The sequence below is a fragment of the Gouania willdenowi genome, chromosome 19, assembly GCF_900634775.1.
Source record: "Gouania willdenowi chromosome 19, fGouWil2.1, whole genome shotgun sequence".
In the NCBI taxonomy this organism is placed as follows: Eukaryota; Metazoa; Chordata; class Actinopteri; order Blenniiformes; family Gobiesocidae; genus Gouania; species Gouania willdenowi.
The window spans coordinates 4,948,967-4,976,732 of NC_041062.1; the positions used below are offsets into that span (position 1 = coordinate 4,948,967).

Below are 27,766 nucleotides of genomic sequence, written 5' to 3' on the forward strand. Positions count from 1 at the left end.
TGAAAAAGCATATCATTTTTGGGGTTATTTTCTGTTATTTGAGTCATTTTGTGTATTTTGGTGTCATTTTGTGGGGTTTCTTGACACATTTATTGTATTTTTTGTTGATTATTGTATTTTTGCTGTGGTTTCGTGTGGAGAAGGTACTTATGATATGAAGAGCGGGTACATATGATTTGCCAAAAATGCAAAGGGGATACACGGGATGAAAAAGATTGGAAACAACTGATCTCGATGAAGCGGCACTTCGACATAATATCAGATAATTGTGCATGTGTAAGGCTACATTAACTCACAATTCAGATACCTAAATGGTTATATACCTTCCTAGTGTGGATAAAATAATGTCTTTTTAATGTGACAGTCGGTCGTTGTGTATAAAAACTATTTATAGCTTCTCACCGGAGGTCTGTGGACCACCCAGTAAGCTCTCTCCTGGCACTCGAACACCACACGGTCTGGTTTCTTCCTCTCCTTCGCAGCTCTAGTAATCACACACACACACACACACACACACACAGCTTGGTAACGCCTTCTTGTTCTGAAATCTTCTTCCTGCTGTAGCTGAAACTCCCACAGCACATACCTGTATTGTTCTTTGGCTTGCATCACTATGAAGTCCCATTTATGGTTCATCCACTTGTGAAGATGGTTGTACTGCTCCTGGGGACGGAAACAACACAAGCGCATCAGTGTATTCCAGATTTAAACGTGAACCTTTTTGTTTCCGTCTCACCTGTTCGTACACCTCCAGGATTCCCTTCTTACGGATGTTTTTTTTTGCCAGGTAGATGGCTGCAGGTAGAGAATAACAAACACAAGAAAAAGCTCTAACTTGTTGTTGATAAAGTGTTGACAGCAGCGTGGCTCACCATAATCTGTATCTTCAACAGGCAACTGCTGCGTTGGCCAGAAATATGGCGTCTGAAAACCAAATGTAGAGTAAACGTATTGTTATAAATATTTGACTTTTTCAGAGAGTGAAAGTATAGAATACAGTTGTTTGAGATTGTGTGTGGTATTTAATTTGAAAAAGAATAATAATTAAAAAGTTTTAAAAAAATGTAATTCTAATCACTACTTTAAAATAAATAAATTAATTACTAGACATTTCCAGTGATCCCATTTTAATTCCAGGCGACCCCACATAGGGTCACGACCACAAGGTTTAGCATTTTGCTAAATCTACTGTAAAATTATTTTTTTTTTAAAAAAACATACAGAATTATAGAAATTGCATAAAGAAACCAAAAAAATACACACATTCTCTTCAAAAACACAATAAATGTGATTTTTGAGTCATCTTTGTGTATTTTTGCTGCCGTTTTTGTTTTTCCCCCAGATTTAAACACACGTGTACCTGAAAGCGATACAACGATGCATCAGGTTTGATCACTAAGCGTTTGTGGTTCTGTAGAGGGTAGATGTATCCCAGTGCCACCAGCATGGAGCCAAGATGTCTGGCCTCTACAGAGGCAGAACAAGATAAACAAGACTTACCGGCAGCTTTGACATTTCAGAGGAGCTAAACATCCTGACACTAATTTGTTTGTGTTGTTTTTATGCATTTAGCTCTCTGTTCTCACCTTGTGTGCCTGTTTGAAATCTGTCGGCCAACCAAGATACGATGTCTTCACCTGAGAAAAGAAATAAATGGGTTGAAGAAACAAAACAAAGAGGAATGAGAAACACTCGACCATTATTGCACAGTGTTTGTTAAAAAAAAAAAAGTCTGAAAATTCTCAGTATTTTTCTTTAGTGGATTTGTATGGTATTTTTCAGACTCCAAGTATCTTTTGCCAATAAATATGCCTTTTTTTCCTTATTTTTTGTTAATTTTTGCAAGTTCTATGATATCTTTATCAAATTTTTGTTCTTTGTTTAGTTTTTTGCTCACTTTTCATCCTAATAAGCTAACTTGTGCCAAATAAATACCAATTGTTTCCTTTCTTCCCTGCTTTTTGCCTCTTTTTGTTCCACATTTTGCCCTTTTTCACTATTATTTGCCACATTTTGCTCATTTAAGCTACCCTTTGCCATTACGTAGCACCTGGTCCTCTTTATTTGATCATTTTTGGCCACTGTTGACTGCTTTTGGCCCATTTTAGTCACTTTTCATTCATTTCTTGCCACATTTTGGACAATATTTGGCCAACTGTTACCATATCTGCCTCCACTCGCCCATCAAAAAAACAAAACGTAGCGAACGGGACTGGTTCACTTTGGGTCGACGGCCCGGTATACCAAAAGGACAGTCCACTCTTGCTTGATATTATTCTTTCCTCATTTCTCCAACCATTGTTTATATTCTGTAGTACCACTTTCCTTTCCTCTCTTCCTCCCATTGCTTTTGACACCATTGCTTTGGTTGATTATAGTATCCCTTACTTCTGTTATGCTGAAGTGAACTACTAGATCAGAGGTCACCAACACGGTGCCCGCAGGCACCAGGTAGCCCGTATGGAGCACTTGAGGGGCCCTCAGGCCTGTTCAAACAAGAGCAGCGTCTAAAATCGGATTTACTTGCCAAGATACAAACTCTCAAAGATAAATACAGACGATAGATGTAGTCAGTGCTTTAGTAGAGTTAAATACTGCTGCACTTCATACAGTGTGTGTTAAATGAACCATGTTTAAATGTTTATTTTCACTGAAACATTGTTACAAATGTGTTCAAGTCTCACAGATAGGATTTTGCCAACAAATGCTGCAGATTTGGTGTTTAAATTGGAAAAAAAGGAGAGTTTTATAAACATTTTACATGATTGTTAAATTTTAAAAACATGTTTCTATTAGTAAAAAGTTGTTTGTGGCTAGTTAAATAGGAAGATTATGATTTACTAAGAAATGTTTCAGAAGTGGTCTTTTGAAAATGAAACAACATAAATTAAGAAAAATAAAGTGTTGAAATGTAAATTTTTCCAACCTTTTTTAGTTAATGCTAGTCATCCTTCATTATCTTTCCCTCTAATTAAAGTGAAACCATGGTTTCAGAAAGGTTGGTGAGTACTAGATCAACATTAGTGAAGCTTGAGGTTCTCAGTCAAGCAGGTGATGTTAATAAAGAGTGTTTAATGGGGGTTGTTAGCATGATCGTCAACAGGTGTGTGTCTGTAAAAAGGCAGGCAGCTAAAGTGGAGGGAGGGAGGAAGGAAAGGAAGGAGCGTTTTGCTTTCTTTCATTCATTCATCACTCTTCCACATGACGTAAATGGCTTGGAGTCCTTTCTTCTTCTCCTTCCTCGTCCACCTCCTACACTCAGCTCTCCTCTCATTCTGTTTTTTTTTTGTACCCACTCAGTTCCCCTCCTTCACCTCCTTCTTTCTCCCTCTCCCAGACTCTGAGACCGTGGGGGGTTGTCATGGAGATAAAAATCTGTAGCTCTCAAGTAATCCAGCAGTCCTACAGTGAGCCTGTATACGCTGCACTCAGCCAGCCCGCACTCCACTTAATGACTATTTGTGTTGCCTTTGTTCATCAAAGTGTGCATTGTCATGTGTACCGGTGATGGCGTGCGGTATCGTGGTGATGACCAGTCTCAGAGGCTGAGACTTGACTCCTGTGCAGGGGTCCTGCATCTCCAACAGCACCTTCTCCGCCTGTAAAGTTAACCACAGGAAAAGGGGGTGGGGTCAGGGGTCACCATGGCAACAGGATGCTTGGATACATCTGCATGAGGTGATACTAAGATTTATCAGTAACACTTTACTTGAAGTTTTATACATTACGCCGTCATTATCTGTCATTAGCATTAATAAGACGTCATTAAGTGTCTTTCGCTAAATTATGACACCTTTGGAGCGATGTTGGCTTTTTTGGGTTAGATGGAGGGATCTACTTGGGTTAGGGGTTAGGGTAACGAAGGGCACATGTGTCAAACTCATGGCATCCAATTGGGCCTGCAGAAGAAAGTAAAAATGACAGAGAAAACACGAATTTTTATTTATTTATTGGTTTATTTAACAGGGACAGTGCACATTAATATCCATATAGAAAATGTACCAGGTGTAGCCAGAAGGCTATTTTTCATCTGTAGTCCCTGGACAGAATGTTCAAATGTCACCCGAAAATAATACAAATTAAAAGAAATATACAATAAAATACGGAGCGAAAAATGTAGATTTTATCGTGTAAATGAAACTCATCAATATGTGCAGGTGCTCACAATTTTCACGATGCTTATATCACATGATTGCAGTCATTTTTAATGCAAAATTCTTGCAAAGTCTTTCAATTTTCATCAAATTATGACATTTTCCTTAATTAGGTAGAAATTTGTCACAGAAATCCAGGAAATTTAAAGTGGAGATCCTGTTGGGACTGATATCTGTCACTTATCGCTTGGATATGGTCGGTTTCTTATACATTTTGGAATGTATGTATACGTAAAAGTGAAAACTAGGGCACAATATTGTTACAGTTTTTCTCGATTGCTAAAGCACAATTTCTAGATCTCTGAGCACAATGACCAGTTGCCTAAACACTTTAATAAATCTGGCCTCTAGTTGGCTTAACTATAAACACATTTCACCTCAATCTCCAATTTCACAAAACTCTGAACACATTTGCATTTGCCAAAACACATGTTGCAGAACTCTAAACACATTTGCACTGCTCTAAACACATTCACACTTATGCTAAACACTTTCACACTTGCTAAAACACACTTTTGCTCACACAATGCAAAATGGTAGACTCAGACATCAAAAGTTGAACACAATGAAAGCACGGGTGTCATTGCTTAAACACTGTGACTCAAAATTGAAGACACATGTGACACCATCCATATTGGCCGCTTGAGAATGCACAACGACTCAAAATTGAAGACACCTGCCAATGATGTGACAACACCTATATAGGCCAGTTTAGAATGCACAGTTTGCTGAAGGTGCCAAACGGCAACAGAATGTACAGAGGCGGAGTTCGTGTCAGAGGAGGGCGAGGAGCAGGCCAAGGAGGGCGAGGAGGGAGAGGAGGAGTGCAAGGAGGAAGAGCAAGACAACCACGTACAATCATCACAGATGAAATGCGAGCTACTGTCATTGACCATGTCATTGTCCATGGAATGTCACTGAGAGAAGCTGGACTAAGAGTCCAACCCAACCTCAGCAGGTTCTCAGTGTCCACCATAATTCGGGCATTCAGACAACACAACAGGTATGTACTGTAGTTACTTTGTCTAAATGTTTGTAGCCCACAATCTAAATTGGTTTCACCACATTACGTTTGCTTTGGGAGACTGGACATTTCCATTGATGTTTGTATTGTAGATTGTAAGTCTTTTTTTGAAGAGTGAAAGCATATTTGTTTCTATAGGGTTGAAAGATTTCCACATCATGGTGGAAGGGCTCCCCTATTTACAGCACAGCAAGAGATCCTCATTGTGGACATGGTCCGGGAAAACAACATCATCAGACTCAGGGAAATAAAGGAGAGAGTCATAGCTGACAACATAAATTTTGGAGGTATTGACAGAGTCAGTTTGGCCACCATAGACAGAGTCCTCCGTCGCCAGAAGCTACGCATGAAGCAAGCTTATAGAGTTCCCTTTGAGCGTAACTCGGACAGAATCAAAGAGCTACGTTTCCAGTATGTGCAAGTAAGTATACATACGGGTATACAATGTTGATTGTTCACAGTACAGTGGGTGTACAAGCTCACTGTACTGCACAGTAGCCCACAGTGTACTGTAGTACTCCTTCTGTGACACTACCCATACTCTATTCATTTCCACAGAGAATCTTGGGGTTGGACGCCATGATGAGACAACATGAATACATCTTCCTGGATGAGGCTGGCTTCAACCTCACCAAGAGACAGAGGAGAGGCCGTAACATAATTGGCCAAAGAGCAATTGTGGACGTTCCTGGCCAACGTGGGGGGAATATCACCCTATGTGCAGCCATGACCTCAGAAGGGCTTCTCCACAGGCAGGCTCTCCTTGGGTCCTTCAACACCCAGCGTCTCCTCACATTCCTGGGAGACCTACGGGACATCCTGATTGACCGTGAGCAGCAGAATCTGGTTCCAGCACAGCCTCCTCCCATCTATGTCATCATCTGGGACAACGTCAGTTTTCACCGCACCAACCAGATAAGAGAGTGGTTCAATATACACCAACAATTCCTCAATGTATGTCTGCCACCCTACTCACCTTTCCTCAACCCCATAGAGGAGTTCTTCTCATCATGGCGGTGGAAGGTGTATGACCGGCAACCATATAGTAGAGAGAACCTCCTCAGGGCCATGGACCTGGCCTGTGATGATGTGGGGGATTACTCAGGCTGGGTCCGGCATGCCAGAGCTTTCTTCCCCCGCTGCCTGGCGAGGGAAAACATAGCCTGCGATGTGGACGAGGTCCTGTGGCCTGACCCCACCCGACGACGTGATGCGCAGGCCCGTGCACAGTCCCCCGCACAGCCCCCCCCACAGGCCCCCGCACAGGCCCCCCCACAGGCCCCTGCACAGGCCCCCCCACAGGCCCCTGCACAGGCCCCCCCACAGACCCCATAGAACCTCTTTACTGTAAGAATTTGTGACATGTATCCCCATGTATGCTTTTGTTCTCTTTTGAAATTTGTTTTGGAAAAAGTATGTTTGTACAGGTTGTCAATAAATGAGGTTCCCCTAAAAATAATCTGTGACTTACAGTACTATTGATTACTATACAGATGTGATTACTATACAAATGATGGGGTACTGAGAACATCACACCCTGAACATTGTGTTTTCAATTTTTATTGAAGTGTGTGATAGATATCCAATAGTGTTTACATTTTTGCAAGCTGTGAGGACCATTTTGTTGTCAAAGTTTGGTTTTGGCCATAGGAGCAACAGTTTTGTGGTGAAAGTTTGGGTTTTGGAGTGAGAGTTTCGTTTTGTAAAGAGACTGCGAGTTTTTGTGGAGCTAGCTTGAGAAAAGTGTTTTGTGTTTAGAGTTTAGAGAAAATGGAGGGCAGTTTCCTGAAATGTGTCCTGACATTCGAGAAAAACTGTAAAATTACTTGTTTTCCCGCATAACGTCCGTGGCCCACTTGAGATGAAACTGCTTCATTTGGCCCCTGAACTAAAATGAGTTTGACACCCCTGGGTTAGGGTTAGGTTAGGGTAACGAATGCCATTTAATGACAGTGTAATGTCAGCCTTTATGTATAAAACTTCAAGTAAAGTGTTACAGATTTATCTTTATCGACAATAATCTCTTTCCGTCATTTCAAATGACAGGTTTATTTGATGTCTTGATGTCAGGGCATTTGTTTTGCTCGTGTGGGTGTTGTGCACGATGAGTCACTGACCGCCAAACATTTTTTCAGTCATCCAATCATGTGATTCCTCAGCTCCAATAGAAGCCGTGTGTGCATGCACTGAAAGAGACAAATATCTTGCAATACTGTGGATTAGGTTGGTGGAACACCTTCTGTGTGTGTGTGTGTGTGTGTGTGTGTGTGTGTGTGTGTGTGTGTGTGTGTGTGTGTGTGTGTGTGTGTGTGTGTGTGTGTGTGTGTGTGTGTGTGTGTGTGTGTGTGTGTGCGTGTGCGTATTGAAAGGGACAGAAAGAGAAATAGAGGTGCACTAAAAAAAGAAGAAGAGTTGGCAGACGACTCTTATGGCGCTGTTTGAAGTGGCGTTTGGCTTTGAACTCGTCCTGGAGAGGGAAATGTACCTGAAGTCAAGCCAGGCCACTGAAGGAGATATGGGCGACAGTGTTGGCCCAGGTCCAAAATGACAGAAAAATACAAAAAACAACAACAGAAATACACAGAATAACAACAAACATACAGAAAATGATTCCAAAAATATGCAATATTACAGAAATTGCATAAAGGAACAACAAAAATACACAAATTCTCACCAAAAATACACGAGACTGCTACAAGTATACACAAAAATAAAATAAAAACACAACAAATCTGTTTTTTAAGTCATCTTTGTGTATTTTTGCTGTTGTTTTTTGTCATTCTGTACATTTATTTTTGTCGTAGTCTGGTCTGTTTTTTGGAGTAATGTTGTGAATATTTGTTGTACTTATGTGTATTTTTGTGTTATTTTGTATATCTTTTGAAGTAATTTTGTGTATTTCTGTTGTCGTTTTGTGTTTGAGTCTTTTTTTGTTACTCTGTTGTTGTTTTGTACATGCTTCTCTATTTTTGTGGTGTGTTTTTTGGAATTATTTTGTGTATTTTTGCTGTTATTTCACTTCATTTTCCATGTTCTCTTTGGGGGCTCATATATAGTAGTGTTTTGCTTCTTTGTCTTGATTGATATTTTAGGTATTTTAAGATGTTGTGTTCATGTACACAGTATATGTCCTGTGTATATCAATGTTTTTATTTCATATATTGGTTATCGGCTGATACATGAGATCAGCTTTTCAAAGAAAGTAAAATAATAATATTAATTATATAGATATATATCTGTATTGACCTCTAAAAAATTCAATGACTCTCAAAACATACAAAATGAACAGAAAAATAAACAAAATGTGCAAAAACCATTTGTTCTTTGCTGTATTAATGCTCAGATTGGTCATTACTCTAAACACTGACACAAATGTTGATAATGTTCCCCTCAGATTAGACAATCACATTTTTGTGGCCCCCGCTGTCATAAAAATTGCCCATTTGCACTAATTGATCGCTCCAGTGAGCCTGATACATGATACCCATTTAAAACAAACTTCTGTCTCCAATGTTATCTTCTTAAAGGTTTCACAAAGTTGCTCTTGACTTGATGTTATAGATATTCATAATTTAATCTTATTAATCATCCAATGCACTGTGGCTACATGACCTGTCCTGTCTGTTACTACTGACACACAATGAATGGATTAGTGTCCTTCTCATCAGCTGCCCTGATACTGATCCAGGCTTATTGCTTATTAAACAGACTGACCTTATTATTCATGTGTAACGGTTGAAACAAAAAACACTGCCTCATATTTAGTATGACACATACAAACACATAATTACATCTACAAGTCAGTATTTTTCTGTGCATGTTTCAGTAATTTGGAATGAACCTTTAAGTAAAAAAGAAAATCAGATTTTAATAAATTATGACTGTTGCACAACCATTTATATAATAAAATAAATACATTAATATGATAGAAATAGCTTTGTGTATTATTTTAGCAAATGCCACAAAAATACAGTGTATGTATGTATGTAAGGTTACAGCACATAATAGTCCAACAAATGCTTCCCCGGCAGACAGTTCCTACAAGTGGTGCACAGGCAGACACATATTAAGCCCCAGACTGTGATTTATTTATTTACATCCTTTATTTTAATTGGAGAGAGAAACCTACCTTTTTCAGACAAGCCATCCGCGGTCGGTACCTCTGTCCGTGATCCCGGAGAGTGTTTCTGATGGTCATACCTGCGATCGATTTGCTGCTTTTACCATTAACACACAAACAGAATGATGCTGTCGTCTATAAGAGCCCCGTGTAATGTGTGGGGATGCAAGTGCGATGTTGATGCGTTCAATGTCCCAGTCACCCTCATTGTTAAGTGTGGGAAATTACAATCTCAGTATTATTTTTTTTCCACACAGCCGCGTTAAAAGATATATTGTAGTATATTAACGTGATCCAACTCAGCAGGAATTTAACAAATAATAAAATACAGGAAAATGTGAAATAATTGGTAATTTGTCTTTTGAGTGATTTCTGATTTATTTTGGGTTTTAGTTTTTATTTTCTGTTTAGTTATTGATTTATTAGTGTTGTGTAGTGTTTGATCAGTCGTTGTATATTTTGCTAATGTGTTCTTTCTTTAATTTAAAAAAGTATGTATATTTTTTTAATGTAACCCGTTTTTCGTTTATTTAAAAAAAATCAATAAAACATTAATTCTCAGTTTTCCTTATAAATAAAATGTTATTTTAAAAAAACAAGCTGTGCTGTTATTATCATTTCTACTTTGTTACACATTCAAGCGAAATTCGACACATGTTGATATTTTCCAATAATTGTGAAGGCAGCATGAAAATACCGAGCAGTGATCTGACCAATCAGAGAGCGTCATTCTCCTACGTAATTGCTAACGTAAACCATGAGATGGCGACACAGCACCGGTGCTAAATCAGACCAAAATGTCAACTTTTTAATTAAGAAAAACATGTCACAATTTGGCACTACAGTGTGATTAATCGTGTTTGTAGAATATTTTTTAATTTGTTTTGATATTTAAAATGCTTACAATTGCACTGAAAATGTCAATATTCGTGACTTTTTAGTCGAACCCACTGTTGTATTTATATTGTGTCGTTACAGATATGTAACGAAGGTGTGCTTATTGCGGTTTTGTGTGTGTGTGAGTTTAGCTGCACAGAAACGTGATTTGACGGAAGGCAGTCGGCGGCACTTCCTGAGTTTAGGGAAGGGGCTTGGTCCCGTGCACGCGCCTCGCCTCGCGAACGCGCATCAAATCAGCATCGATGAAGTTTGCGCGAACATGGCGGATTTCCTGCCGACCAGGTCCGTGTTAAAAGTTTGCCTGCCCGTCTGCCTGCTCAACAGCGGCGAGCTGGAGCAGCTGAGAAAGTCCAAAGAGATCGACCGGGACCTGACCAGGGAGAAAACCTACGTGAAACGCCTGGTGAAGATCCTGCTGCTGGGCGCTGGCGAGAGCGGCAAGTCGACTTTCCTCAAACAAATGCGGATCATCCACGGCCAGGACTTCGACCAGCACGCCCGGGAGGACTTCAGAGCCACCATCTACAGCAATGTTATCAAAGGTAACTCAACAGAAACCATGAAAACGGATCATTTAATGACAGCCAACCCGGCCCAGAAGTGATTTTTTAAAAACAAAAAAACAGATCAGGAAAGTTTCCACGTGATTATTATTTAGCTGCTCCAGGGTTTGACATCAACAGCCTGCATCTGCTGCAGTCACAGTCACACCCATATCAAGTATAGTACGTGTGTGCCTTTATCCTGCTGTGGAGGTCATCAGCCCATATTCAGCCCATATTCACACCAAAAACCACCTCATCAAAGCTACTTTTACACATACTAGGATGGGAAAACTGGTGTTGCAAGGTGTTCCTGTTTGTCCTTCCCCAGAAAACCAGGAATTTGTACCCATAAACTGCATTTTAAGCATGTTTACAGAGCCCTGCCCATTATATTTGCTGATATATCCTACTCAAGTAGAAGTACTGTTACTTGTTGATCAAAATTGTACTCGAGTACAAGTAAGTCATACTTAAAATAATCAAGTAAGAGCAAAAAGTAGCTCAATTAAACAGTACTTAATGTAAAAGTTACTAGAGGTGTAGAGTACTGAAATATCCTACTTAAGTAGAAGTACTGTGACGTGATTGAAATTGTACTCAAGTACAAGTACTTCATACATAAAATACTCAAGTACAAGTAAAAAGTAGCTCAATTAAATAGTACTCAAAGTACGTTTTGGTAATAAATCTTGCCACGGTTCCCTTGCATACAGTAAACATCTCATGTATAAACTTAAAGAGGAAGAGACTTAATCGAACTTTCCACAAAGCCGTCTGTATAAAATACAAGGTTTGTCAAAAATATACAATTAAAAATGTAAAATAAAAATAACATAAATTAATTCAATTCAAAATTCTCAGGCCCTAAATATAGCTACATTTATGAACTCTGAAATAGTGCCATGTTGATCAGAAATGGCACGAATAAGAACATATGGATTATGTTTAATGTGCCTTAAGAAACCATGAAACATAAATAAAAATAATTTACTCAATAACGGTTGGGTGTAGAAATGTAATAAGTTACTTTACTACTGTTAAAACATGCTTGAGTACAAATGACGAATTCAGAAATATACTCAAATGTACTAGTACCCATAAAATCCATTACTTTCACTTCTGGTCGTCATCACCCCATATTCACATAAAAACTACTAAATCAAAGCTAGTTTTACTCATACTGGGAATGGGAACTGGTGACTAACCCAGTGTTGTAAGGTGTTCCTGTCGTCTTTCCCCAGAAAACGAGGAATTTGCAACCAAAATTGCATTTTAAGCATGTTTCAGAGCCCTGCCCATAGTGCTGGGCAATATATCGAGATTCAAGATAGATCTAGTTTACTGTTTTGGTGATATAGAAAATTACAATAGTGCCTATATCAAAATATATATTATAGCTTGTTTTGTTTTTACAATACTTGTTTTAGGAGTTGTTGCTTTAGCTAGTATGGAAATAGAATAGAAGCTTTTATTGTCATTGTAAAACATATACAACAAAATGAAGGTGCTCTCCAAGAATGAGGAATGACATATGGCACACATAAAGAAAATATTAGAAAAATAAATATGTAATACTATAATACTACTCAGCATAAAAGCTCAGTTTGATGGATTGCTGAGTGTGTCCTAACCCGGACTTTCCACTAAACAAGTCACACGACAGAACTCACTCACACGTGCTGTCCCAAATAGGAGGAAAAGCAAAAAGTGGCACATATTGTGCAGCTGTTTGTTATTAAATGTGCCTGTGTGGCATTTTTACACCAGCAAATTTAACCCTGAATTGTCTTTTTGGTCAGACTTCATTAGAAGTAAAATTATCCAGATTTATATCGTATATCGTCATTTTGAGAAAAACTATTGATATGAGTTTTGGTTCATATTGCCCAGCCCTACTTGCCTCCAGAATGGTGAATAGAGCTTGTATGTGTTGGTGAAATAGGATTAGAGCTGGATTTTTAATCTCTTCATGTAAATAACTCTGTATTACAGTGTAGTCATGTTAGTGTTTTTCCACATCTATTGAGACTCTTTTAACTTGCTTTTAAGTATTGATTAAAGTTGATATTTAACACAAAACTTGGGGTTTTAATCGACTAATGTTAACAACAAATTGACATAAAAGTGGTTGTGAAATGTAGGTTTTAAATGGGCAATATTTGGCCTTTTGATTTCACTGGTTCTTTTCGAAAATTAGTTACATTCATATACAAATAATATTGAATATCGGTCTGATAATGATCAGCACTAAGCAAATAAATGAGTATCAGATTATATCAGCCTGTATTTAAAAACTCTGTTAATATTCATTTTATTGGATTTATTCTTTCAGGATTTTCTCTGACTTCTAATTATATTTTTATGTGTTCACTTCAATTGTAAAATATCCTTATAATTAAGTTAAACTAGTGATTATTTTTCCACTTTTAAAATGCATAATGTATTTGTTTTGATTGGATTTATTGTGGTTATATTTCACCATCTTCTAATTTATTTGTTTTCTTCAAATGTAGAATATTCTTATGTTTAACGTTAATATTTAAGTAACCTAATGGTTAATCATAATGGGTCAGTTCTTCTCATACCTACTGTTGCTGACTATTCTTCTCTGTTTGAGTAATTTCACTTGATCAAGCCGTTTTTTTTTACATTCTATAATACAAAAAAAGGTCATAAAAGTATGGACTATGATCGGTATCAACCAATATGCAAGGCTATGATATCATAATCGTGTTGAAAGTGAAAAAGCTGTGTCAGGACATCCCTAATCTGTGTCTATGTAAATGTGATGACCTCACCTACCCCACCCAACCCATTTCCTCTGTTAGTCCCTGGGATTCGAACCGACAAACCTCCACCAAAGTTCCAACCTAAACTGTAATTTATTTAATCCAAAAAACACACGACCAAAGTGACATTTCTGCTGTTTTCTTTTTCACACTTTTAAGTAACTATGAAAAATGTAGCATGGCACTGGGATTCCCCATCCCACAATGCAATGCACAGGAATTTGTCCAAAGTTCAAGTCACATGACGTTTGTGATGGAGACGAAAACAAGTGGCAATTTCAACATTTGTGAGTAAATTCTCCCATTTTACGAAATAAATACCTTTTAAATTTATTAACCTGAAGCCTAAAGTATTTGTCTTCATCTGTGTTTGCAGAACGTTTTCCACTTTGGTGGACAATTAAGAATTATTCTATTTGATTGTATTATATAAAAAAATGTATTTATCGTCCCCATTAGCTTTAAGACACAGTTGACTGACTTTATCTATCCTGGCTCATGTTGACTGTGGTCGATTCCCAAAAACATCCTTCAGTTTTCCAATATTTATTCATATCTTTTATCTATTTTACTATAATCTGTGTTTAGATTGCTGGTTGTTTATCCGAGACTGTTCTACTGGATAGAATTACCGGTAACTTCCTGAAACTGAAAAAGAATCACCTTCGTGTTTTGTGAGAATATCGCAAATTTACTTCATACTTTTCCACGTTAAATGTGTAGAAAGCCTTTGGTCAGACTGGTTTTCAACTGGTAAAACTACTTATCGTGCTATTTAAATTAAATATATTATTATTCTATAAACAGATGGACTTTTGAAGCATAAAAAAATGAATTTATCTACAAAATCTGACAGAATTTTTCCCAATTATTCCCTTTTTGGCAAGATTTTGGGATGTGTAGTATGTCGGTAGTTTGATAAAGTTTGGGAACGCAGATTAAACGGTATTGCTTTTACCCTGAAATGGAAATTCAGAGTCAATCATGGTTTTTCTACATGTGTATTATTGATCTGTACGTTGTCTGACAGCGTTGGATTCACATTAAAGAAGGGAAACTGTTGTCAGTTCTTGGATGTGTCTGATCCTATCAGAGGATGGACTTTACTCATTGCTTTGTAAAGATATCAGACCTGCTAACAATCAATCACCTACAGTGGCTGATCACGTTCTATGAGACGTCTTCCAGGTTTCCAGTTTGTCAACAGTTTACTGCCCTCTGAGTTTTAAACACAAAAATGCTTATCCATTAGTTTTTTTTTGTATACTTAAGACGTTGCTCTCATGCTTCCTCTTTTTAATATTCAACCTCTTAATCCACTATAAATATTAGCAACAACTTAAAGTATTTTTTTGGGTAATTCATATTCAGATTTTTATTTGAATGTTGTACGTACGGTAAATACTTAGTTTAAATTTCCATTTACAGGTTGAAACATGACTCAATAAATGGACTGACGATGTCAAAAAGTATCACTTCCATATGAATTACTATTCATAGATAGAGTGAAACTCTAAATGTGGTTACATGCGGACCATAGTGTGGGAAATTCTTGGTGCCTCGATACAAGTTTTTCACTTTCGATGCAAAACCGATATCGGAGCTTTGCGTTTTTGGGCCGTATCAACCGATACGATATCAGCACGAATCATACACATGTTTATTACTTGTTTTTTTTTAAGTGTAGAATGTTATAAAAGGGTTAGTGGGAAACGGTAGGTCTGAGAAAAACTGACCCATTTATTATGAACCAATGGGTTACATTAGTGGTTCCAAACCCTTTTTAGTTATATACAGTATTATGCCATTTTTAAATTGTATTTTTATTGCGTAAAGCCGCCGCGCTTTGGTCAACTTTGGTTGTTGTAAAGTGCTTTAGAAATAAAACTTGATTGATTGACCATTTTCTTGTCGCGACCCCATTTTATTATTTTTTCAATTTTCGTTTATTATACTGTGTTAAAAATAATCTTTTTTTGATCTAAAAAGATTAAAGTAATCTATTTCTCATTCCCAGGTGTGCGAGTGCTGGTGGACGCCCGAGAGAAGCTCCACATCCCGTGGGGAAACCCCGACAACCAGCAGCACGGAGACAGCCTGATGGCCTTCGACACCCGGTCGGCTAAGATGGCCAGTGGGCAGCTGGAGACGCCCGTGTTTCTACGGTACCTCCCCGCCCTCAGGGCCCTGTGGGCGGACTCAGGCATACAGAACGCCTACGACCGACGCAGGGAGTTCCAGCTGGTGAGTTCACACATGGACACACACCATGTTTGGGGTCAACTATAATAGTAGTAATGTAATTGATAGTTAATTACAATTATGGCGTAATTATAACTGTAATTGTCATTGAAAAAATCTGTTACTGTTGTATGTATTCATATCGTAGGTGCTTAAGTACAGTTGTCAATTATGACCAAATGAGTATGTGTTTGAAAGTTGGATGTACAAAGAGGTGTACATACTCGGTAGTGTTATAAAGGGGTTTATTTGCGAGTGCGAAGTAAAAAAGCATGTCCGATTTCCTGGTTTAGTTCTATGGGACATGCGCATGTGTGTTGTTTTTTTTATACTCATTTTAATATTTTTTTAGTTTGGTGTATTTTTCTCTAGTGTGTGTTGTTTTTTAGCCCATATGTGTATTTTTGTATCTTTCTGTTATCTTTTTGTGCATTTTTGTACAATTATTGTTTTTGGTTGCCATTGTAGTGTGATTCTGGAGTTATTTTGTGTATTTTTGTAGCCTGTGGCTTTTGTTAAATTTGTTTCATCTGAACCACACATGAGCAGCTGGTGGTCAGGGGGCCACATGTGGCCCTAGGTCTGATTTTGTGTGGCCCTCAAAGTTGAGCCACAAAATGACTAGAGGTTTACTGACAGTAAAAAAGCTCAGATGCCCACACCAAAGATATTAAAACCAATATATTTATTGATTAGAAAGCCTAACAAGGTAACCAAGAGATGAGTAACAAATTAGATGATGGATTATATTTTTGAGTGTATTTTACAGCTGATTTAATTAAAACTGACCTGTATTCATAAGAGATGTTAACAGGAAGCTAACACAAGAGGAAGCTTACGTTTTTAATAAAGGTTCAGTAATTGTGAATAAGTGTAATTGAGAATGTAATTGACCCCAACCCTGTCTCTCTCACACACACACACACACACACACACACTCTGAGAGGCTAATGCTGATAAATGACACTGCTGTGGTTTCTCCTCACTTTGCCGTGATGTTGAGTTGTGCTTTTAGCGTTTGATCAGAAAAGCTTTTTAAAATGTTCCTGAGAACAGAAAGTGAAAGTAAAGTTTAAAACCGTCATCGCTCAGGCTCTGCTCTGACCATAAGGCTTTATTTTATGGTGCTTACGCTCTCGCTCTCTGTGTGTGTGGAACAGTCAGACGTGATTGACTCAGCTTCCTGTTTACACGTCAGCCTGGTTTATGTCCGGGCTGTCAGCGCACACGTTCTAGCACAATGACGTTAGCTGTGGTGCGTTCACGTCATCACCGACACCAGGGTTGTGGTCAATTACAGTTTGCCATTACAATTACGCCTTAAATTATCCATCATGTTAAATTATAAGTCAATCATGATTACAGTGACTGACATTTTAGAATATTTGCATTTCCTGAAGAAAATGCAAGTGAGGATGCAGGTACTGGCCCACGTCGGCGTCGCACTGCGTTAGCTTAGAATTAGCATTAGCACAAACCAAGCATTGGCATTAACCTAGCATTAGCTAAGCATTAATCTAGCAATAGCTGAACATTAGCAATAAGGTTGAAAAGGTTGAATTACCAATTACAAATAGTATTTTCCTCCTGAATATCAAATATAATTACTTAATTTAAAAAATGTTAGCTCCCTTTTAGCATCAGTTTTGACCCATGTCTTAAATCAGCTGCAAAACACACAAAAAATATTATCTATCATCTAATTTGTTTCATATCTCTTGTTTACCTTGTTAGGCTTCCTAATCAATGAAAATATTGATTTTATTATTTTTGGTGGGGGTGTCTTAGCCTTTTTTTGTCAGTATAGCCCTAGATTTATATATTTTTAAATGGTATAATTACCCACAAGAGAAGTGACAGTCAGGTAGTGGGAAAAGTTGTTATAAAACATAGTTTAATAATTATTAACTATGTATGTGTAAGATATAGAAGTTGCTTTTCCTTAACCTTTTTTACTTTTATTGCCATTTCTTTATTTTTCTGTATTCTGTAACGTGGCTTTGAATCCCCCAAAAAGCACTATATAAAATTGATGCATTATTATTATTATTGAACTATAACGTGGTTCCCTGGGTTAATGTTTGATTAAATTGTAATTGACCGTTTTTATAGAATTTTCATGCCAATTACAATAACTACAGCAACATATTTTTTTTTAATTATGATTACAATTAGCAATTTTACAACATAATTGACCCCAACCGTGACCGACACCCAGCCATGCTTTTATTTCTCCGTTATCACTTTTACAACCTGAAAATGACAACACGTCCTTCTGTATCTCATGTCATGTGATCACTTCAGCCTCACGCGTTTAAAGCGGCGTTCAGAAATGGGGGGAAAAAAAGCAGAAGAAGTCTGTTTTTTCTGTTTTTTTTTGTTGTTGCTGTGAGCAGCTTAAAGCTGGGCTGTTGTCGAGCTCGGCACAAACTGGTTTTTCAGATGAAAAAAGGCGAATAAAAGCGATCAGAGGAGGAATGTTGATCTGTAGTTAAACAGCTTTAAAACGCTCACAAACACAGCCCTGCTTCTCCCACTCGCTCATATTTGCACACAAACACCGAGTCTGACACACACACTCAGGTTACACAAGCACAAGGACACACAAATGCACACACACGTGTTGACCATTCGAACAGTTTACAAGAATGTACAAAAGAGGCTATATGAACATGGTGATTAGTGGCGTTTGTTTTCCTGTTTTGGTGCCGAGAGTAGGCGTGTGAGTCCTTGAATTTAATGTATTATTTATGATTTTTTTAAATATAATTCTGTAATATTAATTATCTCAGTGAATGTAAACTTGTACATGGAATGTTTTAAAGTTCAATATTCCTTGTGAAAAAAGTGTGATCTGTACCATGACAGAATGAAAACAAATGAAGTGACAAATGTTTTGAACCACGAATATATTACTGTAATACATTATTAGTATTGTAACCTTTTTTTGGCTTTAAAAATAATGATCCAATTATTTTATAAAATGGGGGGGGGGGAAATGTGTACCTTAAACTTTATTAACTTACTTATAATTTGGTTTTAAATGATGAAAAAATGTTTTGAATTATTGTTAAATCTGCAACTTTCAAATGCGTGTTTGTGTTTAACTTTTAACACACAGTAATGTATTTTTTTCCAGATAAATATAACAGATTATAAGTGTCCAGTGTTTCAATTGTAAAGGTTTGCTTCCATTTTTTTTTTTTTGCACAAGTTTCACTAAAGATCCCTTAACTTTAACTTAGCTTGTGATTTTCCTTAAATATATTCATTCATAACTAATTAATTTAGATATTTGGCTAAACAAACACACGATGGTATTAGAATATTAACTGTCCACTGAGTAAAGAGCCGATCAATGGCGCTTCTTTTTGCTTTCTCACCAGCACATTCATCCCACCACAGCTTGGTGTCCTTTTAACTAATTGCATCGCAAATCAGCGGAGCCTCCAGGGCTACGCAGGCATTAAAAGCACATGTACAGACTGAAAACTCCCAGGGTTTCCTTTTCCTGCAGCGTGGAGAGGAAAAACCTGTCGATCAGGGCGACCTGCTGCTTCTCAGCCTCTGATCGGCTCCTATTTGTCCGTCCGGTGTCGGAGGAACTAAATGTTTGAGCTGTGATGACACGCGATCTTTCACTCAGGGAATCAAGGAAGGAAGCGGCTCCTCAGTATTCATTTACAGTGGAGGAAAGCAACATCTGTAGCTACAAACTGTCCCAAAACAGTCAGGCATAAGCAGTGAATCTGGCCATCTTTATAAAGACGCAATCGTAGCTTCAAACCTCTGTGCGTGTGCGTGTCCGTGTCCTTATACATGAGACTGAGTAAGTCTGTAGCTTTTGTTAAGTTTTAGTCTTAAACACACATAAGCAACTGGTGGCTCGGGAGCCACATGTGGCCCTCGGACTGATTTTGTGCGTCCCCCAAAGTAAATCCACAAAACGACAGCTAAAATACACAATACAGTAAGAATACACAAAATAACTGCAAGAATACCAATAGCAGCAAACGATACACAAAACCCCAAGAATACACCAAAGGGTGATTAAAAATACACAAAACAACAGAAAAAATACACAGAAGGACAACAAGAATGCACAAAAAGTGAGCAAGAATACACAAAACATAAAGATACACAAATGAAAGATAAAATACACAAAAAACCAGAGGTAATATACAAAATAACAAAAGAACTCCAGAAACACACAAATTGATGACGAATATACACACAATGAGAGAAAAATATAAAAAATGACTCCAAAAGCACATAAAATACACAAAATTAAAGAAAAATATACAAAATGACAGCAAATGGATTAAAAAAAATAGAAATCACACAAATGTTTTGTTTCTAATCCCCCACTATATCATTGCTTAGTTGGCCTATTCAAAAAAAAAAAAAACCTCTGGCTGAATGTTGATAACTTGACTTGATTTTGTGTCTCCTATTGTGATAAAAATTGCCCATTTCATGTTTGAAGTGACTCTAAACTTGAGTGGAGGAGCTCAGAGTGACAGCTCCTCTTGTTTCTCTTCCTTTTTTTAAATGTGATCAATGATTTCATAACTGACGCTCTCGTCAGATCTAGAGCGTCTAACCTCCTTAATGCTGAGTCAAAACGGATCCAAAAAAAGGCGGTGCCTGTTTTTATATTCTGCTCCTCCCTTGTGTAAGCTAAGCTATCCACACACACACACACACACACACACACACACACACACACACACCCAGGTTTTTCAGGTCAGGTTGGTTTTTTTTAAAAAATCAAAAGGTGAGAACAGAGGCTGCCAGTCGAGGGGGTGGTTGAAATGGTTGGTACACGACAAAAGAACACACACATGCTCCACAAACCTCATTACGGCTCATATTTGTCACTAAGGCGTAGGTTTGTGTTTCATTCATGCAAAACAGTTTCCTTTAGTATAAGCTGTGAGCATTAGGAGTCAGAACACAAGACGCACATGCACAGATAGATTGTGAGAAAAAGGAATGCATCCCAGTGTTGGCAGGTCTGTCCGTGCCTCAACTTGCACAATCTGCACAAAGGCAGCGACAGAACAGAGTAGAGAGAAGATCCTCCCACTTCTACACACACACACACATACAGAGAGCAGATCACATATACAGTATACACTTTTGTTTATATTGTGGTGCCAAACGTAGCATCTATCATGTCACGTCTACACAGTGAGCGGTCTGTGCTGCTGTAAACTCACATGGCGCTAACTCAGTGGTTTCCAACCTTTTTTTTGCATTGTGACACCATTTTAATATCAAGAATTTCTCGCGACCCCAAGGACATTTGTTTAGGGCTGTCTTTAATGCGTTAATTGCGATTTATCAATTACAGAAAAAAATAACACACTAAGAAACGCCGTTAATCGCTTTTCTTTCTGCACTCCAAACAGCGTGGAACCTTTCTCATTCGGTGTAGCCATAATACTGCGATGTTAGTGTCTAAGTTTGCATCTGTTATAGTCTGTTAAAAATAATAATAATAAAGCCAATTTCTTCTGTATGAATCTTTTGATTTGTCACGTTCATGTAATTTTGATGAAAATACCTCAAGTTGAGGGGGTTTCTATTAATTACTTACAGAAAATAATTAATTAATCGCTCAATTTTTTGAATCTCTTGACAGCACAATTTTTTTTTTCTTGAATAACTTTTTGATCATGTTTGTCATATTGTATCAGGTCAGTGACGTGTCCCAATTCAATATTGATATCGGATATCGGTCCGATATCAGCCAGAAAACGAATATCCCTAACCCGATATAAGCGCTCCGACCATTTATTTATTTTATTCAATTGTAGAATACTGTAGATATTATGTTGAAGGTTAAAATGTATGTAACAATTGGTTAATAATAAATGGGTTCGTTTTTCTCATACCTACTGTTGCTGACTATTGTTCTCTGTTTGAGTAACATCACTTAATTAAGCCTTTTCTGACATTCCACACTACAAAATAAGTATTAAAAGTATGTATGATTTGTGCTGATATCGGATTGGATCAATATCGGCCAATACTCAAGGCTGCAATATCGGTATCGTATGGTAAGTGAAAAAGTATCGGGACATCCCTAGTCAAAACATCATGACTGCTGTTTTGAAAACACAGTTGTTTAGGATTGTGTTTTAATTTGAAATAGAATAAGAACTAAAGGAAAATCAAATTTTTTTTTTTTTTTTTTATTTATTCTTTATCAATTACGAGACATTTCAGGTGACCCCACATGGGGTTCCAAGGTTGAAAAACACTGCGCTAACTTGAATTCCTCCTCTGTCCTGTTGCAGGGTGAGTCCGTGAAGTATTTCTTGGATAATCTGGATAAGCTCGGCCAGCCGGTAAGGTTTTTTTTTTTTTTTTTTTGTGATAATAATCATATGTAACAGTTAATGTGCAGCAACGTGTGTTGACCATGTAGGGACAGCTGACAAGCCTCTAATGGTTGTTTTTAGAGCTATGGCGCTGCTGACCTTTGCTTTGAGGGGCTTTAAATAAGTGTAACTTGCAGTTACTTGAACAGTTACAGTCCAGGTAGAAAAACATGTGTACGGGAACGCAGAAGTATCTCATCTATGTATAGATAGAGCTTCATAGATAATTAAAGTAAATAAAATCACACTTTTTATCGATTTCACTGCTGAATTGCTGCATGATGTGAGAGGTGGAACATGCAGGAAAAAAGGAACTAACAGGTCTCAGAGCCAAAGAAGAAAAGACTCCCACACAGTGAGAAAGTCTCCTTCCTGTTCCAACATGACCGAGCAATAAAAAAACAGCACGCTTTGTTAAAGTGGGATCAATCGGTTCAGATAAAGACACATAGATCAATAAATCAATTGATCATTTGCTCGCAAAAAAATAAGATGTGAAAAGTTGTGATTTTTGCTCAAAACGTTTTCATCTCCACTGTAAACACTCGGTTTATTGACATTATTGGAAATTTTTCATGCATTGCATTGTGGGATGTGGAGTCCCAGTGTTTTTACTTCATTCTTACTGTGATTTCTGGGGTTTTTCCTCCAGAAAAGAAGGAAGGTGATTAGCTTGACACCATTTTTGTTCTAGGATTCTAATCTTTCCATGTAAGCCCCAAAATTAACACCCGTCATTGTTTTTGTCGCAACTTTCAGTCTCTGAAAACACCAGAAATGTGTTGGGTAGTCACTTTGCCCCCCAAAAAAACTCTGAAATCACAGTAAGAATTAAGTAAAAAATACTTCTATAAATCTGTCTACGAGCCTCCACAGCCCACAATGCAATACGCTTAACTTTTCTTAGAATGTCAATAAGAGTGTTTATAGTGTACTTTTCACTTCCCCTAAGTTCTCTGGAAAACAGAAGCTGGAATAATAAACCCTGCAAACCTGGATTGGGATGTCAATCAAGTTCATGTACATTTAAAGACAAAAATAAATTTACCCTATGACTAAATTAGTCTAAAATGTGTATCAAAGAAACATACAATAATCTTTTACATCACCCTGATGGAAAACTGCCTCCAAATGATGCTGGCATTAATTAGAAAATAACTTTTCTTTGAATATTAATCTGTCAATTGTATTAAAACTGATTTTAAAAAAAGTGTTGCAGAAAAGAACCATAACCAGGACATCTTCAGACTAAACTCTAGGGTCAGATAAAACTTAATTTAGTCCAAAAATGAGGAGATTGTATCGTTACAGCAGCACAAAGTCATTCATTCATTCTCAGGATTTCAAATGTGTCCACAGGATTATCTTCCCACTCAGCAGGACATCTTGTTGGCCCGTAAGCCCACGAAGGGCATCCACGAATACGACTTTGAGATCAAGAACGTTCCCTTTAAGATGGTGGACGTGGGGGGGCAGCGGTCAGAGCGGCGGCGCTGGTTCGAGTGTTTTGACTCGGTCACTTCCATCCTGTTCCTCGTCTCCTCCTCTGAATATGACCAGGTGATGGCACACACACACACACAAACACACACAGTCGGGGTGTGCTGATAAGCTGCACATTCATCAGTTTGTTCTGGTGACGTTGACTGTGCTGCTGCGAGTCGATCCATATTCTCTGCACACGTGGTCGTATTTACTCTTCAGGGCAGTATTGATGCTTCTTTCTTCATACCACAAATGACGATCAACTCCAACAAATCAGTAAATGGCTATAAATAGGGCTTTCACTTGCGATTAATTAATTACCTTACAGAAAAAAAATAACGCCATTATTTTATTTTGCACTCCAAACAGCGCGGAACCTTTATCATTTGAAGACTTTCCGGTATACCCACGATACTGATGCACAGACTAAGATACAAGACGGGAGACTGCTGAGTTTCTCAGCTTCGTTGGCATTAATTTTGGCTTATAAAAACACCAGATGGAAAACAAAAGGCAACTTGTGCAAGAAAGTGTTTGTCGATCAGGAAAATACACAAAACGACAGCAAAATTGCACAAAAGAATATACAAAATGACAGAAAGAAATACTCAAAACAACACAAAAAATACACACAATGATGGCAGAAATACACAAAATGAGAGCAAGATTACAGAAAACAGCCAGAATAAGCAAAAGGGCAATAAAGATACACAAAATCACATCAAGAATACACAAAATGACAAAAGAATACACAAAACCGCTAGAATATGCAAAAGAGTGATAAAGATACACAAAAAGAAGATAAAATGCACAAAAAAACCAGTGGAAATACACAAAATAACCCCAGGAATACCCAAAGTGATGATGGAAGTACACACAATGAGAGAAAAATATACAAAATGTCTCCAAAATCACATAAAATGAAAACAAATATACACAATAGCGCAGCCTCCGCTAGCACCTCAATGCTAAAAAAGTAGCGGCTAGCGCGGACACTAGGACAGCGCTATTGCAACATGCTGCGGGCACGCCGTCTCTCCAATCCACACTGGACGAGATGACATGGACAAAGTCACTAGATAAATATTATTATTTGAAGGAGAGAAAAAGAAACAAGTTCAGTGTTCAATAATTGTATTGCTCGGAAAAGTGTTCTTACTGTTTTTGATGTGCTACCTTATAGCACTACATATGGAGTATGCAGTTCTGTCCTTCTCTCTCGTTTCATGTGGAGTCGAACACAGACTGTACAGAGTGTAGCTGTAAACAGGCATGACTCAATAAACGGATCAATGCAGCGTCTCGTTTCACTACAGCTGTTATAATGTCTGTTATAATGCAGTGTAAGGTGACTCCATCTTTGTTTACCACTAGAATCGTTACTCTATGAAGAATTTAATAGAAAGCAGACTGCAGGGAAAGCCCTCCTGTTAAGCGGGGCTTCACAGTCTTCACAAAAGATGAACATTCCTCCTACTCACTCTGATCTTCAGGGCTTCCAATTTTCCATTTCAAAATTTACCAAATTTCGTTTCAGTGTTTACGGTTTCCGTTCCATCATCTTTCCCTCTTTAGATGATTTTACAGACTATTAAACTTTCTAAAATCCTACCAAACACTGCTCTAAGTAATAGTCAACTACTGATATTATTTTTTTAGATGTTACACTGAAATCATGCAAGACATTAGCCACAATGCTAACCATTTCTTTGCAAATTTCCAGTTGGAAATGCATGACACGTTTCCAAAACATTATTTGTGGAACTTGAAATTACCGCCAACTAGCAAATCACCATCACATTTTGTACGAAATCCAATGCAGCCGTGTGATTGGAGATGATTGTTCGGCCGTAAGGGGAAAAACTGGTTCGAATGTGAATTTTTTACATGGTAAGAAAAAAGTTTGAGACTTTTCTTTTATAGTCCATGACAATGTATTATCTTAATGATTCACTTGGTAGGTAAAGGAACACCGTGATTGGTCCAAAGTGCAGGAAAGTTGCCGTTATCGAATCAAATGTGAGACTGCTCAAAAGGAGAAAGTGATATCTTGTTTTGTCAGTGAGAGAAACCGCAGCAGAGAGACTAAAGTGCAGCTAATCGACCCCTAGCCTAGTCTCTGTAGTCTTGGAGCATCATGGGCCGTCACATCCAGTATAGAAAAGCCACAAGGTAGATTCCTTGCATTCTAGCCGACAGCATTGCAAACCTCTGCCCACTGAGTAACGGCATCTGAAACTAAATGATTGATCGTGTTGTTTGCAGACACAGTGGTTTTAAAACTGACTTGTGTGTTCCAGGTCCTGATGGAGGACAGACACACTAACCGACTCTGTGAATCGCTCAACATCTTTGAGACCATCGTCAACAACCGCGTCTTCCACAATGTCTCCATCATCCTCTTCCTCAACAAGACCGACCTGCTGGAGGAGAAGGTGAAGAGAGTTCCGCTCAAAGACTACTTTCCCGACTACAGCGGGCCGGAGCACAGCCTGCCGGACGTCCAGGCCTTCATGGTGGAGTGTTTCCGGGCCAAGAGGCGCGACGCCACCCAGAAGCCCCTCTACCACCACTTCACCACAGCCATCAACACAGAGAACATCCGGCTGGTGTTCCGGGACGTCAAGGACACCATCCTGCACGACAACCTCAAGCAGCTCATGCTCCAATGACCCCGGGCCGTCCCAGGTGAACACGGAGGACCTGAACGGACCCGGAAGAAGAAAAAAAAAACAGCCTCAGAAGAATCTGATCGACGTCGTTGCTCCTCAAAGACGTTCTTATTAGTTTTTATTTTCCTCTTTAAACAGTCAGGCCCTGGACTGGAGAGCATGGACTGGCTTTTGATCTTGGATAACGTTGGATTCCTGCTTTGTCGTCAGGAGGGGCAGACAAAATGGTTTCTAGATCAACTTTTCTCACAACAAAAGATGATGTGCGTTAGCATACGAGCTAAAAACAGGTAAAGGGCCAAGCTAGTTTAACTCCAAGCACTGAATCATGTGATGATTCCATACACTCCTCTTACAGTCACCAAAGATGCTTGTTGGATTTCCACTAAACGAAGCCTTTGTTAGCTTGTATATTACTGCAAAGTCGGTCATCCGTCCCCCGCCCCTCCGCCCCCCCAAATGCTGTACCCACTATCCACGATCCTTATTATCTGACGGTATAAAGCCACTTGTTTTACTGAAGGTAGCACCAGTTGATCATGCAGAAAATGGATGCGTCGACACCTCGTTTGGTCCGAAAAGTGCCTGAAGAGTTTGGGGGCGGAGCCGTGAGACTGAACCCGTTATGCCTTTTGAGTCTAACGTCCTTCGACCCAATCACTGTCAAAAACGTTGCCTTCGCGTTTAAGTCAACTTTAGCTTCCTTGAATCAAGACATCGACGATTGCAACACGTCGTCTACTTATTTTTTTCTTTTTTTTTGGTACTTCAGGCGTGCCAGTATGTGAACATAAAACATGCAGTCCAACGTTTTCTCAGGGTTCAATTGAAACGAACTGTAATGCCGATGTAATATAAACCATCCTTCTAAAAAAAAAAAAAAAAAATTAATCACCCAGAATCCACTCACTAGTCTTTCTTTAAGACGTGGATTAGATGCATTTTTAAAGGGACAGATTTCCCCTTTTCGCCTGCATGTCTGTTGTTAAAATATAACATTTTAGGTTGAGTAGTGAAATTGTAATCGAAGAAAAGTTGAGTTCAATGTCTTTCCTATTCTTCGTATCCAGCCATAAGCATTTCTCCGCACCATTCCAGTGAACACTCTTAATGTATAGAAATAAAACTCTCTCTCGAGCTACCGTTTGCTTCCAGTCTTTGTAAATACTGTAATCTGATGCCATGTAAATAATATTCAGGTTTATCTCCTTCTATGTAAATGGTTGTAGAAATGGCCAATGTTTCTGTGTGTGTGTGTGTGTGTGTTTTATTTCCCAGGATTGTTTTTAAAATCACTGCTTTTCCAATGAAGATTAGTGTAGATATATTTAGTTTGTTTTTCTAATTCTTCCTCAAGTCTCATGCCACTCTAACTCCCATCAATAAAATACACTTTTCTAATGACACTATGGGTCTCTTTTCTCACAATGACATCACATCATGAAAA

The 27,766-nt window shown here is 38.2% G+C and overlaps 2 protein-coding genes across 4 annotated transcripts in view; one reads left to right on the top strand and one right to left on the bottom strand.

The window, feature by feature from the left end:
* The window catches only part of LOC114481949 (regulator of G-protein signaling 9-like), a 43,435-nt gene that overhangs the window by 13,084 nt on the left and 2,585 nt on the right, over positions 1 to 27,766 (bottom strand). For 2 of the 3 annotated variants that reach the window (XM_028477044.1, XM_028477047.1), the window contains exons 3-10: positions 9,308 to 9,378; positions 3,503 to 3,599; positions 1,587 to 1,637; positions 1,361 to 1,467; positions 873 to 924; positions 737 to 795; positions 587 to 663; positions 403 to 484 (exon numbers count right to left, since the gene is read on the bottom strand). In XM_028477044.1, coding sequence (XP_028332845.1) covers positions 403 to 484; positions 587 to 663; positions 737 to 795; positions 873 to 924; positions 1,361 to 1,467; positions 1,587 to 1,637; positions 3,503 to 3,599; positions 9,308 to 9,378 — 596 coding nt within the window. Of the gene's footprint in view, positions 1 to 402; positions 485 to 586; positions 664 to 736; positions 796 to 872; positions 925 to 1,360; positions 1,468 to 1,586; positions 1,638 to 3,502; positions 3,600 to 7,295; positions 7,772 to 9,307; positions 9,379 to 27,766 lie in introns of those variants that run through there. The other variant, XM_028477046.1, reaches the window with a different exon arrangement.
* On the top strand, positions 10,338 to 27,720 carry LOC114481951 (guanine nucleotide-binding protein subunit alpha-13-like). The gene is made up of 5 exons (XM_028477052.1): positions 10,338 to 10,740; positions 15,550 to 15,776; positions 22,079 to 22,129; positions 23,522 to 23,722; positions 25,948 to 27,720. The coding sequence occupies exons 1-5, from the start codon at positions 10,458 to 10,460 to the stop codon at positions 26,317 to 26,319; spliced, it is 1,134 nt and encodes a 377-aa protein (XP_028332853.1). The 5' UTR covers positions 10,338 to 10,457; the 3' UTR covers positions 26,320 to 27,720.

Excerpts from the sequence above, each read along its gene's own strand:
- LOC114481951 (XM_028477052.1), top strand. The coding sequence starts at position 10,458 with ATGGCGGATTTCCTGCCGACCAGGTCCGTGTTAAAAGTTTGCCTGCCC. Across the intron at positions 15,777-22,078 it reads GACGCAGGGAGTTCCAGCTG|GGTGAGTCCGTGAAGTATTT; the intron begins GTGAGTTCACAC and ends GTCCTGTTGCAG. Across the intron at positions 22,130-23,521 it reads TGGATAAGCTCGGCCAGCCG|GATTATCTTCCCACTCAGCA; the intron begins GTAAGGTTTTTT and ends ATGTGTCCACAG.